Source organism: Podarcis erhardii (genome assembly GCF_964252035.2).
Source record: "Podarcis erhardii genome assembly, chromosome: 5".
NCBI lineage: Eukaryota > Metazoa > Chordata > Lepidosauria > Squamata > Lacertidae > Podarcis > Podarcis erhardii.
In genome coordinates this window covers 15,710,810-15,729,352 of record NC_138509.1, presented here as the reverse complement: position 1 = coordinate 15,729,352, position 18,543 = coordinate 15,710,810, and the positions used below count along the sequence as shown (strand labels likewise).

The window sequence follows — 18,543 nt, the reverse complement described above, 5'->3', positions numbered from 1 at the left end:
TGATAGCATGGAGAAGTGGTGTGTTTTGGCAGTTCAGTGGAACAGTTCCAACTCCTATTAAAAGCAAACCTAGTGGGCAAAGATGGAGTTTTCCAATCTATATTAACTGTTGCTAAGCTGTCAATGGGCTTGCTTCGCAAGACGAAAAAACCGCTATACGAAGAGCCTAACGGAACGGATTAATTTCGTCTTGCGAGGCACCACTGTATTCCGAATAGGATTCCTCGCAAGAAAAGGGAAAAGTTGACAGCTATGCTGAGGCTTAGAATTTGCCCATTAAGATGAAGGCAAAGAATTCATCTGAGGTCTCCGGACGTAAAGTTGGATGGTATATCCCTATAAAAATTACAGCATAGCAGAATGTGGGTAAATGTATAAAGTTACTTTTGTAAGGGTAAACTCTCAAGTGCCAACACATCCCAGTTTCTCATTTGGATGCCATGGAAATCTGTGGTTAAGTGGCTTCCTGACTTATTTGCCAGCTGAAGAGACAAATGAAGCAGGCAAATGCTACAGGTAGGTGAACAGAGCTTCTGCAAATATTGGGTTTTTAAGTCAGGATTTGATTGTCTGAACACGGCTGCTGTCGTGCCCTACTACAGGTACACATTTAAACCCTTATTTCTGATTTTATCACTGATGTGTTTAGTAAAATTACAGGGTTATAATCTTCTTTTGGTTCCACCAATTCCTCCCTCAGGCTTTGTAAACTCTGTTTCCTTTAATTAAGATCTCCGCAGACTACTAATTTTTTTCCTGCTTCTAAGAACAGAGGTTTGCTTACTAAGTGGCTTTTCTCAAGACTCATGTAGCTTTTATATCTATATGAAGGAGAAGATGATGCTTGTACAATGAGATTTGAAATTTCTGCTAATCCCTAAGGGTTAGATTCAGCTCCCAACTGCATCAAAACATGGAGTAAATCACACTGATCTCAGTGGAATTAATTCTGAAAGAGTGGCATTAGAAACCAGTGAAGGATCTGACCCTCCAAATGAAACAAATTTATTCATCCTAAATGAGTTGTTGATTGTTCCTTTGATAATTAAGTACACAAGTCTATGATCCTTTTAGGATCACCTAATTAGTATCCAAATGATTTCACTTAATTGCTGCTGTAATTGGAATGTATAGGATTTACCTCCCTTCAAAATAATTATATGCACATTTTAGTATAAATTATGCAACAGTTTATTTAGTTTATAGATTATTTCCCACATATGGAACACAACTCATTAGGATGCTAGTTATGATAATCACAGTTTTGACAGGCATTTTCTAGCAAGAGCTCCTGAATCGTGCGTTTGCACAGCAAACCTTTAAAAACATAGCTCTGGGATAAAGCTACTCATAAAAGAAACAGAATGTGGCTTAGTAAGATACTCCCCTCCCCCAACAATTTACAGTAAAACTATAAAAATACCCATCATGTTGCTCAATATGAATTCAACAGCCAACTAGGCTAGAAGGCATAAATTAAAAATATCCCTCTTTCACTTTTCAGGAATGTAGTCAAGTTTATGACATAGCCTGTCATTTTAAATTACTCCTATTTTAATACATTGCTTTACAGCACTATTATCTAACTGCATTTTGGTTTTAGGTTTTCCTTTTTGACCCATTAATCTATTTTTTATTTTTTTTAAACTACCCCCCTCCAAATTTAAGCAAGCATGTGTGGAAAATAGCATGTTGGGAACATTCTGGCAAAAGGACAAAAACTAAATACTTTGTCAAATCTGTGGACATTTTTCTCCTTGGAGCTACTAATTATTATGAATGAAGAGCAAAGGGAGGAAAATAGAAATTGATTTACTGTACAGATAAGGGGCTACATTATCTGTGTGCGCTCATGCAGCGGGAATCGGCTGAAATCAATTGAGCTGTATCCTTTCATTTACTGTTCCTGTGTATTTGGCTTAATGTTCTGTGTTACTCAAATTATCAAGTCAACAAGCTATTGAGTTACAATAAGGGTTGATATGTTTTGCCAGTGATAGGCAAAACGTTTGTGGGGAAACCTACTGCCCAGCCCGACAAAGTCCTCTGATGCAAGTTATTGCCTGCAATTTCGGAAATCACGGAGATGATAGGACACAAACATGGGGACTCCTGACCTCCCCTATCAGCAGTGGTTCATTGGCATGAACCCTCTTGTTAATTTATGCTGAAAGTAATTTTCTGTAGTGTACTTGTGACTTACAGAGAGTTTTCTGTGGTGCTCTCTGAGAGCCAGCCAGAGGCAGATGATTAAAACGGCACTCCCTCCTTGCAGTAAATTGGATAGCTGAGAAATTCCACACCATTGCAACGTTTCTCAAACTTGGGTCTCCAGCTGTTGTTGGACTACAACTCCCATCATCCCTAGCTAGCATGACCAGTGGTCAAGGATGGTGGGAGTTGTAGTCCAACAAGAGCTGGAGACCCAAGTTTGAGAAACAGCATAGGCGAGGATGGGAACCTGTGGCCTTCCAGATGTCCGACTCCAACTCCCATCAGCCCCAGACAGCATGGCCAATAGTGAGGGGCGATAGGAGCAGGTTCTTCAACTCTACTTTAAGGATCCAAACAACTGCTGCCTGTGACAACCACCACACTTAACATAATGATTCAACTATCTAAGGCTTGACCTCTCTTTGGGAGTGAGGCTGGGCCATTTTGCCTGTAGGCCCTTCTAGGCCTTTGATTCTGGTTTCTGTTCGCAATAATAATAATAATAATAATTTATTATTTATATCCCGCCCATCTGGCTGCATTTCCCCAGCCACTCTGGGCGGCTTCCAATGAAAATCTACCTGGAGAGATACAGATAACACTGTCTTACAGGTGAGACTAGCTGGAATTACCTTTCACCAATTGCCTTTAAGTTTAATTTCTTTATATGCAATTTCACAGCTGTACTTGAAAGCGAGTTTTCTAAAACAACTAATGACACGACCCTGAACTCTAACAGAGACTCTTCTTGCTATGTATTTTTTTGAAGGCAGGATGTCCTTTCTGATATGGAGATGAAGCAACATGGTGCCACATGTACAAAGCGCCACATTTATACTGGCACCTGTTTCCCCCCACAGGTGTTTATCATCTTTTGGCTCACCTTGTTCTGTCAACATTTCTTTTATCCTTCGGCTTTGTTGCCATTTTATTCCTGCTGACTGCCGAGACAGCTACTTGGGTAAGCTCGGCGTTCATCAGTACGTTCCACATGCAGCTGAACACTGTTGTGTTTTTCAAAAAGTGCACATCTTGAATCTTTCTGCCAAGATGGAAGCGCTGAAGGCTTTTCACACAAAAAACAAATGCCGGCAAAAGCCAGATCAAGCAGTCTGTAAACCCCCCACATATTTTAAAAGGGCATAGGCGACTTTCTATTCATAAATTAGCCAAATGTACAATTCTCTTTCCTTGCCTTAAAGGGTGCAGAATTGTCACTTATTAGCCAAGCATTCATCACTATGAATAGGGAGGAAGGGATTTTTTTGCTGCAAGGACCCTAGGGCAGGAATTCTCTGTACGCTCCACATAATGTCATGCAGGGAACCTCTTTTTGGGATTCTTGTCAGCGGTGGCCATGTCATTCACTGTCGTGGTAGAAGACACATTCTGCTTTCAGTAATCCACTGGAAGATGGATTACTATGTATTGCTTGTGGGGTTGCCTCTTAAAGAGGTCCGGAAAACGGCTGCAGGATAACTAACCGGAATGAAACATTTGAACATATTAAGGCAGCGCTTCATCATCTAAAGCGGCTTCCAGGCCCCAATTCAAAGTGCTGGTTGGGGCATTTAAAAGCCTTTAACAATTAGGGACCAGGCTACATGACAAAAAACACCTCCCAAGTTTCTATGTGGATTAGTACATAGAATGAAGGAATAGTTTGCTCCGAGGGACAAGCATTCCTTCTCCAGAGTTCCAGTTCAAGACGGTTACAAACAGCAGCCTAGGGAGTAACAATACCACTCCCAGTTCCTTTCTGATTAACATCCTGCCAGATGAAAAGTTCCAGAGAGCTGGAAAACCTGATCATGATTTTGTGACATAGAGGTACCGAGCTAATTTGGAGCCCCAATGCAGATTGTGGTAAGACACTTCCTCTGGTCCCAGAATACAGACTGGGAGACCAAAGAAAAGGAGATTGCAAAGCCACAGCACCCTTCAGGAATTCTAGGGTAGGAAAAGGTTTGTTAGAAATCAAGAGATCATTCCCAGTCTACATGGCTACTTCAATGGCATAACTGGAACACTATTGGTGGAACTCATCTAAGGCACTGGAAAGCCTGAAGTGGGCAGATAGTGCAAACTGCCCTCCCTCCTACTGCAAGTCTGGGAGACGATAACAATGGATATAAAGAGCATCTTATGTTTCAAGGGTATAAATAACTTTTGAATCTGGAAGAAAGTGACTAACCATTTGCAAGCAAGTGAGCAGCATCACATAGATTTTACCCTGAAGATCAGAGCACCTAACTCTGGCTTTGTTCCAGCTATGTCAGTTACCAACCTGTTACTGGGCTCAAATTAAAGTGCTAATGTTGGCTTTAATGTTGACAGTGAGAGATTTTACTTTCTTGGGCTCCATGATCACTGCAGATGGTGACAGCAGTCACGAAATTAAAAGATGCCTGCTTCTTGGGAGAAAAGTGATGACAAACCTAGGCAGCATCTTAAAAAGCAGAGACATCACCTTGCCAACAAAGGTCCGTATCGTTAAAGCTATGGTTTTCCCAGTAGTGATGTATGGAAGTGAGAGCTGGACCATAAAGAAGGCTGATCGCCGAAGAATGGATGCTTTTGAATTATGGTGCTGGAGGAGCCTCTTGAGAGTCCCAGGGACTGCAAGAAGACCAAACCTATCCATTCTGAAAGAAATCAGCCCTGAGTGCTCACTGGAAGGACAAATCCTGAAGCTGGGGAGCCAATACTCTGGCTACCTCATGAGAAGAGAAGACTCCCTGGAAAAGACCCTGATGCTGGGAGAGATTGAGGGCACAAGGAGAAGGGGACGACAGAGGACAAGATGGTTGGGCAGTGTTCTCGAAGCTCCAAACATGAATTTGACCAAACTGTGGGAGGCAGTGGAAGACAGGAGTGCCTGGCATGCTCTGGTCCATGGGGTCGCAAAGTGTAGGACACGACTAAACGACTAAATAACAACAAATGTTGGCTTTTAAAGCTGGCTCATTAATCAGGTTACCTAAGGAATCAACTTCCCCAACACTTAATTAGGATCAGTTTCAGAAGTCTTGTTCTATGTTCTACTCATACATGGAATTAGACAGCAAGCACAAGAAAATGGGACTTATTGGTAGTGGCATGGAGGTGGGATTCCAGGAAAAACAACTTTGGCGATAGCAACCACCACTAGACCCAATGAGTTTTAGCTATACACCATTTTGGCTTAAGGTGCAATCCCCAGAAAGAAACCCCTCTGTAAGTTGCGGGCCTACTTTATACTGAATATCTTTTTAATTCAAAAAGCTTTCAGTATTTAGTCAGATGCTTCTTGCTTTGCTTTTAATTGAAACAATATCTTCATGCTGCTACTTTATTATTCCAGCTATAGTTTTGCAGTTTTATTCTGCATTTTTTATTGTACGGTACTGTTTTATGTTTGGTAACGCACACTTTGAATGTATGCTACCCATTTTCTTCCAGATTTCTAGCTCAGTTACATACGCTAATCTTGTGTTATCGAAAGCCTCAGGTAATGTTTCTAATGATTCTGAAACTTTTAAACCGTTCTGAGCAAGTAAGACAAAATCCTCTGGCAAGAGCCACAAACTAGTCACAGTAAAAAGGAAGCAAACATCCCCACCTGTCAATGCAAGGAGCAGTAAAAAGGAATATCATTAGTAGTTACTGCTTGCTGAAGTGCTTGCAGATGGAACTTCAAGAGATCTGTACAGAAACCAAGTGAGTGCAATAGGTACTGTAATTTGGCTGACTATAATTACACAATTATTGGAGAATTTGCTGTTGATAAACAATGCAAGCATTAGGATATTGTGGGTTCGTGGGGGTTTTGTGTTTTTTTTACAATGAAGTGATTAAGAAAGCTGTTTATCCCCCTCCCACTATATCCTGTTAATAAAATCGGTGTTGCAGATGTTCATGTATGCGGCATTGATGTTTAATGGTGCGTGATGCTCTAGGTGGTTCCCATAACCTCGCTTTGTCTGGTATGAGCTTACTCAATTGATATGATAATAGAGAAAAGAAGGCTGAAACAAGCTGGGCTGTCCTAGCACAATTTGCATAGCTTTTAAATTTGCCACTATTTGATAGCCAACTGCTTATAGAATTCTTGTTCAGTTGTCACTGACAACAATATATTGTACAAACAGCACTATGGAACTGCCTGAGCAGGTGGCAATGCGAAGGGAGAGAGCAGAGAATAACCAGCTTATGGCAGTTTTTATATCTGTTATCCAAATTGAATTCTGCTACTTTTTTTGTGAATAACTTCTAACAGCCACCACATTTGGCCCAGGGCTTATTAGGGTTTAACATGCAAATATTGGAGCCGGATTTAGAATACTATGATTCACTAAAATATTCACACTAGTTCCTCCCTCCCCCCCCCAATGTCAATTTATTTTGTTTGTTTGTTTAATCTGCATGCCACCCTTCATCCGAAGATCACGGGTGTGTGTGTGGGGTGGTTTCACAACATAAGAATACAAAATAAGCACAGAAAATGCATAATAAAAGACAAGCAAAAATAAACCAACAACCGCCTCCAACAAACACATTTAAAAGGCCATAGAATGCAACCGAAGTCTTAAAATTAACAAAACATGAGTCAATGTATTAATTCAGAGGGAATTAATACAAAGGCACCTGACTTCCACCCATTTTATAGACAGGAACTAGCATGAACTTCTGCATTTTCATGCTTGGGCATGAGCAACCACATTTCTTCCCCCCCTCGCAAACCTGACACATGTGAAGCTGCTGAAATGTCACATGCAACTGTGTGACTTGGGTCTGGGAGAGCCAAACTTCGATTTGGCTGTATTTATCCCAGTCCAGAGCTTGAAATGGAGTCTTTGAAAAAGTGTACCCAAGAAAACACGACCAAGGTGCTAAGTCAGCCCACAAGCTCATCTGCAGGATCCCTGGTAACTTTTGTTAAAAATAATCAAAGGCTCGTATAGTGATCGTATAGTGGTTAGTACTCTGCGTTGAGAAGACAGCCTCCTGGATCCACTACAGACATATAAAATACCACCAGCCAGGCCTCTGCTGCCTTCTGGAACGCAAACATCTGCTTATATTGAACAAGTTTCCTGCTTCTAGCCCTTCAGATTCTTGGCTGCCACTTTTAGACTTGAGCTGTACCCCACCCCCACCCCGGGATCACAACATTGCCTCTGCCGGGACCTTCTTATAAGCCCTGTTTCCGCAAGCATTCCCACAATTCTGTTTCAACTCCAGTCACAAGATGAGGGCTACAGCAACAAATTAAAAATGGAAATTAACCCAAGTTTTCAAGTAATGTTTCTAAGCAGATCAAGACTATGCAGTACAGTCCTACCTCGGGTTACAGCAGCTTCGGGTTCAGCATTTTCGGGTTGCGCTCTGCGACGACCCGGAAGTAACGGAACGGGTTACTTCCAGGTTTCGCTGCTCGCGTATGCGCAGACGCTCAAAATGACATCACGCACATGTGCAGAGGCGGCGAATCATGACCTGCGCACGCCCAGACACGGGCTGTGTTCTGCTCTGGATGCAAACGGGGCTCCGGAATGGATCCTATTCGCATCCAGAGGTACCACTGCATAGTGGTACCTTGGGTTACATATGCTTCAGGTTACAAACTCTGCTAACCCAGAAATAGCACCTTGGGTTAAGAACTTTGCTTCAGGGTGAGAACAGAAATCGTGCTCCGGCGGTGTGGCGGCAGCAGGAGGCCCCATTAGCTAAAGTGGTGCTTCAGGTTAAGAACAGTTTCAGGTTAAGAACAGACCTCCAGAACGAATTAAGTACTTAACCGGAGGTACCACTGTATTTGAAACCTATACAGTGGTACCTCAGGTTACATACGCTTCAGGTTACATACACTTCAGGTTACAGACTCCGGTAAGCCAGAAATAGTGCTTCAGGTTAAGAACTTTGCTTCAGGATGAGAACAGAAATTGTGCTCCGGCGGCGCAGCAGCAGCAGGAGGCCCCATTAGCTAAAGTGTGCTTCAGGTTAAGAACAGTTTCAGGTTAAGTACAGACCTCCGGAATGAATTAAGCACTTAACCTGAGGTACCACTGTACATGGTATGAGGGTCACCGAGGGATCAAGCCCCTTCGCCTCCAAACTTCAGCACCTTCTGTACAAAGGCCAGCAAAGAGAATATCCCAAGATGAAGACAGTTAAGAACCATTCCATACATAACGTTCTCATTTTGTTTTCATGAGACTGTAAAAGGACTATTAGGAAGTGTAATCATTGTCATCATCAAACACGGAAAATGTATGACTCCGGTGGCATCAGCCGTAACTAAATATTAAATTATTTAATGCAAACTCACAAGGACCTGAACCAATGGCCACTTTGTCTAATTGGATGACTATGATGTGAGCGATCAAATCCCAAAGGCGGTAAAGCAATTTCTGTGTGAATGTTTGTGTGGAGCAATAATAGCAAGCTGCATAAATATTTCACATTAAGGCTTCAAAGCATGGATCTTTTGCTTGACAGAATTGTTAACTGCGGCCAAAGTATGTTAACCATATATCTCAAATCTATAAAAAACAAAGCAGCAAAACATCATCACTTGAGGTTGTTTGAAAAATACTGAGGCAATCGAAACATGGGGGGGGGGGGAGCATGTGCTACAGTCCTCTTGAGACTGTATCCCTTTAAAATGTAGGGGGAAGAATCAGCCAGATGTTTGGCAGGAGGCTGTGCACATTCAGAAATGATATGGTCTCAATAGCATTGTTCCACACCCCTTTCTGAACATCTGCACTAGCTCTCAATAGAGAGAGCATCAGTAATAGTTTGTTGCATTACTAACAAGAACATTATTGCTTAATAAAGACACTTATTTGTAAATTACCCTTTCCAAAATGCTTGAAACACACATGCACATTTGAGCTTAAATAATACCAGAACTGTATTCAAATGCTAATGTCTTCTACAAGGTAAGGCATGCCAGCAGATTTAATCACTGTTAACTAGAGGTTTAAATTCAAACCAGCCTCAACCTTGGGCAGCATGACATTATCAGAAAACCATTAATGGTCTGAAACAAAAGAGATGCACATTAATAAAAGCAAAAGCGTACAAAGGTAAAAAAAAAGGGAAGTTTTATTAAAAGTATTGATCATGACCTCAGGCACCACAGACATTGATCTTTCTGCATCCTGCAAGAAAAAAATTGTTAACAGCAACATATTATTGATCTATCATTAAGCTGGCTACAGAAGTCAGCTTTTAAATCTGAGTCTGTTATTACTGCAGAAGAAGGAAACTTGATAAATTTATGATATGGTAAATTTATGATATGTCTGCTTTAATTTCAGTGCCCAAATTTACAGGCAATCCCACTTTAAAGTAAATGGCAGGGGCTGACTAATTTCAACACATCTGGATTTTCCCTTTATTACTCTCTCTGTATTTGATTCTGCATTGTCTTCTGGTACAATGAATGTCAACCATTACTATGAATATCTGAGTTGAAGAAAGGGGAGAAGTCTGGGTCCTTTTCCAATGATTTGCTATAAGAAGTTAAGTAGAGCCCTTCCCTTGAGAGCAGCTATACAAAATATATGTATTTTAGGAAACAATACAAATGTATTATAAATACACATGTTTTCTGTGAGTGTGCTTCAACTGGGCTGTAAGATTTCACCCTACCCATAACTAATGGTGGAGTATAACTACAAGTGATTATTTTTTTTTTGAGGAAATTAACTCCAGTGCAGTAAACAGTGATGTGGAACACCATGGTGCTGTGGGTTAAACCACAGAGCCTAGGACTTGCCGATCAGAAGGTTGGCGGTTCAAATCCCCGCGACGGGGTGAGCTCCCGTTGCTCGGTCCCTGCTCCTGCCAACCTAGCAGTTCAAAAGCACGTCAAAGTGCAAGTAGATAAATAGGTACCGCTCCGGCGGGAAGGTAAACAGCGTTTCCGTGCGCTGCTCTGGTTCACTAGAAGCTGCTTAGTCATGCTGGCCACATGACCAGGAAGCTGTACGCCAGCTCCCTCAGCCAATAAAGCGAGATGAGCGCCGCAACCCCAGAGTCGGTCACGACTGGACCTAATGGTCAGGGGTCCCTTTACCTTTACCTATGTACATTCACAGGAGACCAAAGATGCCACACTGAGGTGGGGAAATTGACACAAATTCCTCTCCCACACAGGTAACTTCCTGTGTGAGTGTAGGTTTTCATGCAAACAATCTATTATGAAAAAGCTTTATTCAAGCAATCTGCAAGGAGATCCTGAGTTCAGGTGGGAGGCTTTCGATGAGATAGAGAGGCTTGCACTGCTCTTGAACCGTGCTATTAAAGTACTAGGGCCCTGTGCATGAAAGAACAAGGACTATATTTGGATTCAGATAGTTTTAGGTGGAAGGGTGTCTTTTGGGGGGGGAGGGGAAGCCCCCTAAGACCACAGCTTTTCCACACAATTGTCTGCTCCCCCAGAATAATTATACATCCGTTGAGTTGACACATCTTTGCCCAAGACAGCACTTTCAGCATCTTTTTTCAGTACCTTTGAAAACCTTGTTAAAAAGCAAACCACCTACCCTTTTGACACACTGAACAATGGGTACCATTTTTAAACAAATCAGCAAGCTATCTCTTTCTAATGTCTTGTGTGTCAGTGAACAACTTAACCTTGGCCTCATCCAAAATCAAAGTAGCGCACGTTCTACAGTGAGGGGGGAAAGTATCTGATCCCCCGCTAAATTTGCCCGTTTGTCCTCTGACGAAGAAATGACCGGTCCATAATGTTAATGGTAGGTTTATTGTAGCTGTGAGAGACAGAATAACAACAGGAAAACACCCAGGAACCCAGAAGACAAAAGTCAGAGATTGATGTGCATTATAACGAGTGAAATAAGTATTTGATCCCCTGTCAACCAGCCAGATGTCAGGCTACCTGGTATCTTCACTGTATGTAAGGAGCTGAGATTAGAAGCACCTGGTCATTTCTTTGTCAGAGGGCAAACGGGCAAATTTAGCAGTGGATCAAATACTTTCCCCCCTCACTGTATATGGTGTCTTAGCTAATCTATCTGTAGAGCACGTTAATGTCAACCTAGTCAGAATGAGTTCCTTCCTCTGCTGGATGAAATACAATTGCCTCTGGTCTATTTCTGGGGAATCCTGCAACGTGTTTAAGTTTTTATTCTGCTAACTATACATTGGAATCTGCTCTGGATCAATATTGAGTAGAATTTCAATGACAGTTTTATCCCCCCAAAGTCAAACATTCACTGTTATCTAAGTTGCTTGAGCCACAGGACAAAGGCTAGATTATGAAGGCAACTCGTCTGCTGTTAAGGAGTAGAAAATTCTCTCAACTGGGTGGCTTAAAGCACACACCTTCATGAGCATGCTAGTAGTGCCCATTGCCATTAGCCCATCTCTCATAAACCATTTTATAATGTACGGTTTGTGGGGCTGGAGGAGGCTGATCCATATTCAAGAGGAGAGGAAGGGTGTATGAGTGTGTATGGAGGAAATAATAACAAATTGGTATATCTTTGGAGAATTGCCCCACAGGCCATGCATTTTTATGTTCTTAATCATTATTAAACGACTTCATGTCACACACTGCCTGGTGAATGGCTGCGTCCTGACACAAGAACGAATTACAAATGAAATGGAAGATCAAGCCGTATTAGAGGGACTGCCTCTGGGAAATGAAAATCTTTAATTCTCTTTTATTATTGACATTTATTTGGCTGCCACGAATAACAACACGGCAAAGAGATTCGGCTACGCTTGTGTGCTGAACAGCTTATCCCTGGGCTCAAAACCGACTTAACATTTATCATGTTTGCTTATGGAGCTGACACTGTGGCATACACTTCTCTATCCATCTTGAATTTATTAGGCATATTTAGTTTTTTTAAAAAAAGAGGAAGGGCATCCCCTCTTTTGACTTGATTTTCATAAGGAACAAACAGCACAGTTTAGAAAACATTAGTCCTCAAATACACTTCTAATTACAAAAAAGAGAGAGTATTTTAGAGTGGATTAATGGATATACTATCACTTCCAGCTCGAAGAATGAAACAAATGCTTAGTGACAGAAGCTACTAACATGTATGCATAAATGGCCCTTATTATCATCTTGGTTCAGCCAGCCATAGAAGGCAGGGAGGTTTGTTTAAATTCTGAAGTTGTCCCAGAAGGAATGGTCATAAATTAATTTGGGAGGGAGCGGACTGCTCTCATACTGAGTTTTTAAAAGCTGGTTTAAGACAAAGCTGACTCAGAAGCAGAAGCAATATAGGAAGTCCCATGGCAGCAAAAATGAACATTGTGTATCAATACGCTGCGGGGTTCTTACGCAAGTGTCTGCCATGATTAAAATTCACATTCATTGTGTGGATAGCTCCCGTATAACCTCTATGACCTATGAAATATCCAACAAAACTCTTGCCACTGGAGTAAATGTTTTAGCAGTAGTAGCGGTAAGGTTAGGGTTATGCAGCTCATCACCACAGATGAAGCAATAGAGTACTGAACTGTATGTAAATACATTGTGGTGCACAGAAACAAATGGCAAACAGTATTCCCTGCTGCATAGGTTAGCAAGCCACAGCACTGTTTAATAAACAAGCACGGGCAATCTAAATTAAAAAGAAGATGTAAAGCCCCCCAGACAGTCATGTTTGTAATGCTTAAATTGGAATATCACATATCATCATTTCTTCCTCACAAAAGCACCTCCTGCCCACTTTCAGAAGATGGGGAAATTGCCAACTGGGAAACCCTTAGAGTGGGATTTTCAAATAAAAGCAACTGGAAATTCACTTCACAGTACACACTTTCATTTCCATTGCCGCCTCTTAAAAGAATTAACTGTTTTAGCAGCTGTTGTATGGTGAACTCCTGCTCGTGGCCAACCTAATTCAGTAGCTAATGCTCAATGTATAAAACCAGAATAAAAATAATTTGAATCAATATTTTCAACCTGCTTTGTAAGAAGCAACTCACATTATAATATACATCACTGATCTTAAAATACATAGACACACACACACACACACACACACACACAAAAACAATCAACAAGCAGGTCTTGTGTTAGGTGTGCACATGCAAGGATGATTAAAATTCCAAGCAGTGCTGGATTGTGGCCATTAGTACAATAAACTCAATTTTATGCAACATTTTGGAGAAGCAATATATATTATATATCCTGCGGTATTCCCTCTGATGATGGGGAGCATCTGTCAGTGGAATGGGGTGGAAGGCAATTTATGGTGATTCTTCCCCCACACCCCAGCCTCCCTAAAACTTGTTCTGAAGGCTTCCCCCATCAGCAGAGGAAACACCATTGGATACTAACCAGAGCATATTAGTATTAAGATTCGTATTGTTATTGGTAATTATATCATCATAGTTTTCAAGAAACTCCTGAAGTACTAGTTCTGTCCTACAAAAGCGGGATTCCCCTGGATTTAAGCCATGGCTAACATACACTCAAATGTTCAGCCAATCTTCTCTTTGTTTCCCAGAACAGCTGTTCTTATGCTTCTTTGCCTGTCCGCCCCCACCTTCTTTTTCAAGTGCACTTCATGCTCAGACACCATATATTCCAAATCTTTAATCAACTTTGTTCCTTGCTTGGAACCCTTTCATTTGTCCACATCCTTTCTGAAACGTGGCGGCCCACTGAGACCCAACCAATGCTGAATGGAGTGCCATTCCCTTATATACCTTGGATATAATGCTTAGAAACTACGTACCTGTGGCCATAATAGTGTCTTCTTTCCCTTGGGTGAATACGACAACCCGCTGTCTTTTCAGGTTCGCTTTGGGCAAGGCTTGTGCTTTCCGGGCTATCTCCTTAATGTCCTCAGTCTGGTGACACAAAAAAGAAAAACAAAAGATGTATTGTACGTAGTACAAAACAGCACACTTGAGATTATAACTTTATTTGAATAATGTAAGGAAAATACTTTAGATATGAAAATGGACTTTTCCATTCGGGTTCAAACTGTGGTTTGGGAACCTTGTTTGGTTTAAATGCGGTTGGATTCAGTTTGTCTTAAGATGAATGTGGAAACATCCACTCCACTTAGAAGCAGGAGAGAGTGAAAAAAATGTTAAGAAAAGGCGGCATAGGGCACACGCCTACACCAACAAGGGTCAGTGAAACAGAAAGCAAGCACTACTTTCCTGATCTCTCTTGCATTTCTAAAATGCACGGATTAACATTTTCCAAAGTTGTATCACTTCACTCTTGATACTAAACTTCATGTACATTAGTGTTGCCCACGTTTTTCTAGAATTACAGTGTTTCCCTGTAACTTCATAATAATACAATTTTTCTGCAAGGAATTTGGCGTCATTGCCGTTTGGCTGCCATTAATTCTTACACTAAGAGAGATAAGTTTGTCTCCTAACGTGATTGGAAAATCTCACTGTTCTCCCCAAAGTGAACATACATGGTTTTCTTCACTTTGTTAGTTGATCCACAAATGAACAGCTGCATTTATGTCTACTAAGCGTTTTAGGCAGCTTGCAGCACAAGGCGGGTGGATGGGTGGGTTATGGGTTTCTACCCCAACCCTTGCTTCAGCCCTTACCCCTTCGAATGGCTTTCTGTTCACTGTCAGCCATCATCCTCATTGGCAGAGAAGAACAAAAGGGGCATCATGGAGAGACTGGAAACAAAGATCTGTACCAAGGTGATATTGGACAGGAGTAAATCCCTCAAGCTAACAAAAGTGTTTTCTGTCCCTGCCCTATGAGGCCTTAGGCTACCTACAGATAAGCCCAGCCTCCAAGTTGTTCCTTTATTTTAGCTAAAAAGATGGAATACCTATCAGTGGTGCCTGATCTCTCCACCTTGGACAATAAGAACAAATAAAGAATCAGGGCACAGTACTTGTGGAATACAGGGAGAGCACCAGTAAAACCAGGTCCCTTTCAAGGAAGGTAGGAGAAATGAACTGCCACTCTAAGGAAGGGACAACTCAAAGATCTTCTGGGAGTGATGACTCCCCCCCCCCCCGCCTTCAAGGGATTGGAGGATGATAAGCCACTTGGTGGTATCCCGGTGCCCACTTGAGAAAATGAAAAACTGAGTCTGAAGAATTTGACGCTACAGATGCTAGTGAACCTAGGCTCTTTGGCAGTGCAGAATATGGGGTGAAAATCCTCCAGACGGCTCTGCTCCACTCGTGCAGCACTGTGGGGATGGGAGGAAAAACCATGGAGGCTGAAGAAATTACACGGAAGAAAAGGTTAATGTCCCCCAGAATTATTGTTCTAATCAAATTTTGTGCCTCCTGTGCCTGATTAAACAAGTAAAACATACAGGAGATCCAATCAAAGATTACCCTCATCATGTGTAAGTTGGCCCTCCTTTGGCATGTTCGTTTACAACCTGTCAGTGTCGTTACAGATAAATCCAATCTATACTAAGAAATCCAAAACTTTCGGATGATTGTACAAATCAGTCCGACTCTATGACATACAAATTCTTGCACCGCATATTGTAAGCTGTCATCTGTTTAGCACGATCCTCTTATATTTGAAGTGGTTTTAATTAATTGTGTCCAGAATCCCACTAGAACCAATTTGACTTTCTTGCAATACTACACAAAGTACAAAAGGCTCTTCGTTTTACATCCTTAGCAGGGACATCTTTTAAGACCTGTACCAGCAATTCCCATCACCTAGTTTGCTTTTTGCTTTGCCCTGCTCTGGCCTGGTTTGCATATCCCAGTAAGCCACACAAATATATGAGCTCCTGAAGAAGAGCTCTCAGCTGCCTTGCTTCTTCCCAGTCTTTTTTTCACCCCCATGAAGCACTTAGATAAGGCAAGGTTTGGCTTAGCATGTCATCTGATCCTGGACTTAAGCTCTCTCCTCGGTAACCACAAGCTGTAGCCAGGAACAAGCCTTAGTTACAGCTCGTGGTTAGGGAGGAGAGAACTTAACCACAAGGTTGGGTTCAGATAACTTGCAAAGCCAAATCTTGGCTTGTGGCTCAGCGCACTGCGGAGTGGGAGTAAAACAGACCAGGAAGGAGAAAACAGTTACAAGCTCCTCTCCCAGAGCCTGCATAGTCCCAGAAAACCATAGATCATCTTACAGGAGGTTATGTTGCTTATCTCATCAGCATGCAAACTGCCTTTTCTCACTGCATATTTCTGAATCCTTTTTATTGCCTGAGATTCCCCCCCCCCCTTTTGATTTTTTGTTAAAATATATATTATCCAAAACATAGTGCCAGGTATAACTGACCTTAACCAGGAAATAAAACCATGGTTATTTGTCTCCAAAGTTTATGGCAGACTAATTTAAAAAGGCATACGGATCATTTTATTAGAAGTTACCACAGAAAGGAGGAAATGTAGAGCTGTTTTTGGTGGCAGTCATGCCTCTCCCATAATGTCTAGTAGTAGCCTTAATCAGTCAAAGTACAAAGCTGCAGGTTTTTACAAAATTTCTCTATGCAGTACAAACAGTTATGACATTCTTTTATTGCATCTTCTTTTGAGTTATACAAGTAGCAGTGGAACAAAGCTTGCCAGGCACAACAAATACCTAAAAAGCACTCTCTGCTCCCAGGGGAATCTGCCTAGTCATTAAGTACTTCTACCCCCAGAGGCACATTGGGTGGTACTTTGGGACAGGTCCTTTCCTGTGGTGGCACCCCAGTTGTGAAATTCTCCCCAGGTGCTAGTTTTGGGTGCCATGTGAAAATGGTTCTCTTTGTCTCTACTTACAGTTGATGGCAAAGTTTGCTCTTTTTGCTACCATGGAATCTTACTGCTCTGCAGTTTTATGTTAATTCTTTATTTTAATCCAGTTTTAGACAGCTTTTTGCTCAACATACCACTTTAGAGTGAAGGTGGGGAGAGTGGATTTTTCCTCCAAATGGAAAGCCTCCCTGCACTTAAAGAACTAGCACTAGCTTATGCTCTCCAGGATGCATTCGTTTTCTAAGTGGGTGTAATCCCCTACATTAATAATGTGGCTCCCTCACCCATCTCCAAAGTGGTTCAGTCCATCATCAAATATTACCAGAACTCAGACCTGTAGTTCTCATGTAGATCTGAGACTCTGGCCTGAATCAGAAGCACAATTTATACTAAGAGAGGACGGTCTTAGTATATAGGTTGTGCTAAGGAAGAAAAGGCGCTTATTTAGTATTTCTTATGCTATAGGTCCTAAGGGCAACTGTGTATACTGGACCTCCAGGCAGCTTCTGATAATGTTCTCAAACAGCAGTCAATTAGAGCCCTTATTCTACTATAATTTTCCCTTTAGTTTTCATGATTCTAAAAAGATCTAATGGTGAACCATTTTCATTGCTCCTTTTTCGCTGTGAGGTTTGGGGAAATGTTAAAGTTACAGAATAAAAAACCTCAGTGGACACATTATCAAACATCATACATCACCATCGGCAGATCTGATATGTCACTTGCTGCCAAGCAAAAGGGGCAATATGGGATAAGATCACAATCTCTGTGCACTTTGCTAATGCAGTGAAATCAGACGTGGCAGATTTAGGATGTTCAGCAGAAACTGTGCTAGGAAGTATAAGAAAGTGCTAATGGAAAGGTTAATAAAAAGGTGTTTGGCAGACTTTTGCAAAAGCATTTTGTCACTCGGTGTTAATTTAAACCAGGCATGCCCCAGGTTTTCAGCTTAAGGAAGAAATGAAAACATAAAAAGGGCAAGGCTAATACACGACTTCCATTCTTTGCTGTTCTTACTACACCATACTATAGATTTCAAATAAATTGTGCTAAATCCCAAAGACCCAAAACACTGTTTTATTTGACAAATCCTGTTTATTCTAATAGAGATTGTAAAAAACAACACCTTTCAATTTGCATACTCTTCATTTCTATAAAAGCAGCCACCACAAAATAAAACTGCAAAGCATATTGCGTTAACATTATAAAGATGGTGCAGATGCATGTTGCTTTTGAGTTATCTTGAAGCAATCCAAATTGGACATACGCACAAAGACACACCACAGATGTGCTTCTCTTTCTCTTCCTTTGTACTTGCCCAGACCCAAAGGAAAGTATCAGATCAGCGTATGGTCCCCTAACTGTGTGGGTCTGATAATACAAATGGGAACTGAACAGCCCAAGCATCAGCTTTCCTGATGTATTTGCCTGATGAACAAAACACTTGAGGGGTTAAGGCAGATGCACATGTACAGAAAAAGGCTTCATGCACATTGGACTGCAAGGATCACTTAATATCAAACACATTGGTTGTCACATTATATAGTGTCTGGTGAACGCTAGGAAACAGTCCCCATGTGCTATAGGTGGTAGTTCTCCTGATCAGGCTATCGGGAAATGGTATACTGATAAACCCTCCAGA

At 41.5% G+C, this 18,543-nt stretch overlaps 1 protein-coding gene across 2 annotated transcripts in view; it reads right to left on the bottom strand.

Annotated features, from left to right (window-relative positions):
• The window catches only part of ADK (adenosine kinase), a 199,744-nt gene that overhangs the window by 23,407 nt on the left and 157,794 nt on the right, over nucleotides 1-18,543 (bottom strand). For both annotated transcript variants that reach the window (XM_081864403.1, XM_081864404.1), the window contains exon 9: nucleotides 13,932-14,046. In XM_081864403.1, coding sequence (XP_081720529.1) covers nucleotides 13,932-14,046 — 115 coding nt within the window. The remainder of the gene's footprint in view (nucleotides 1-13,931; nucleotides 14,047-18,543) is intronic.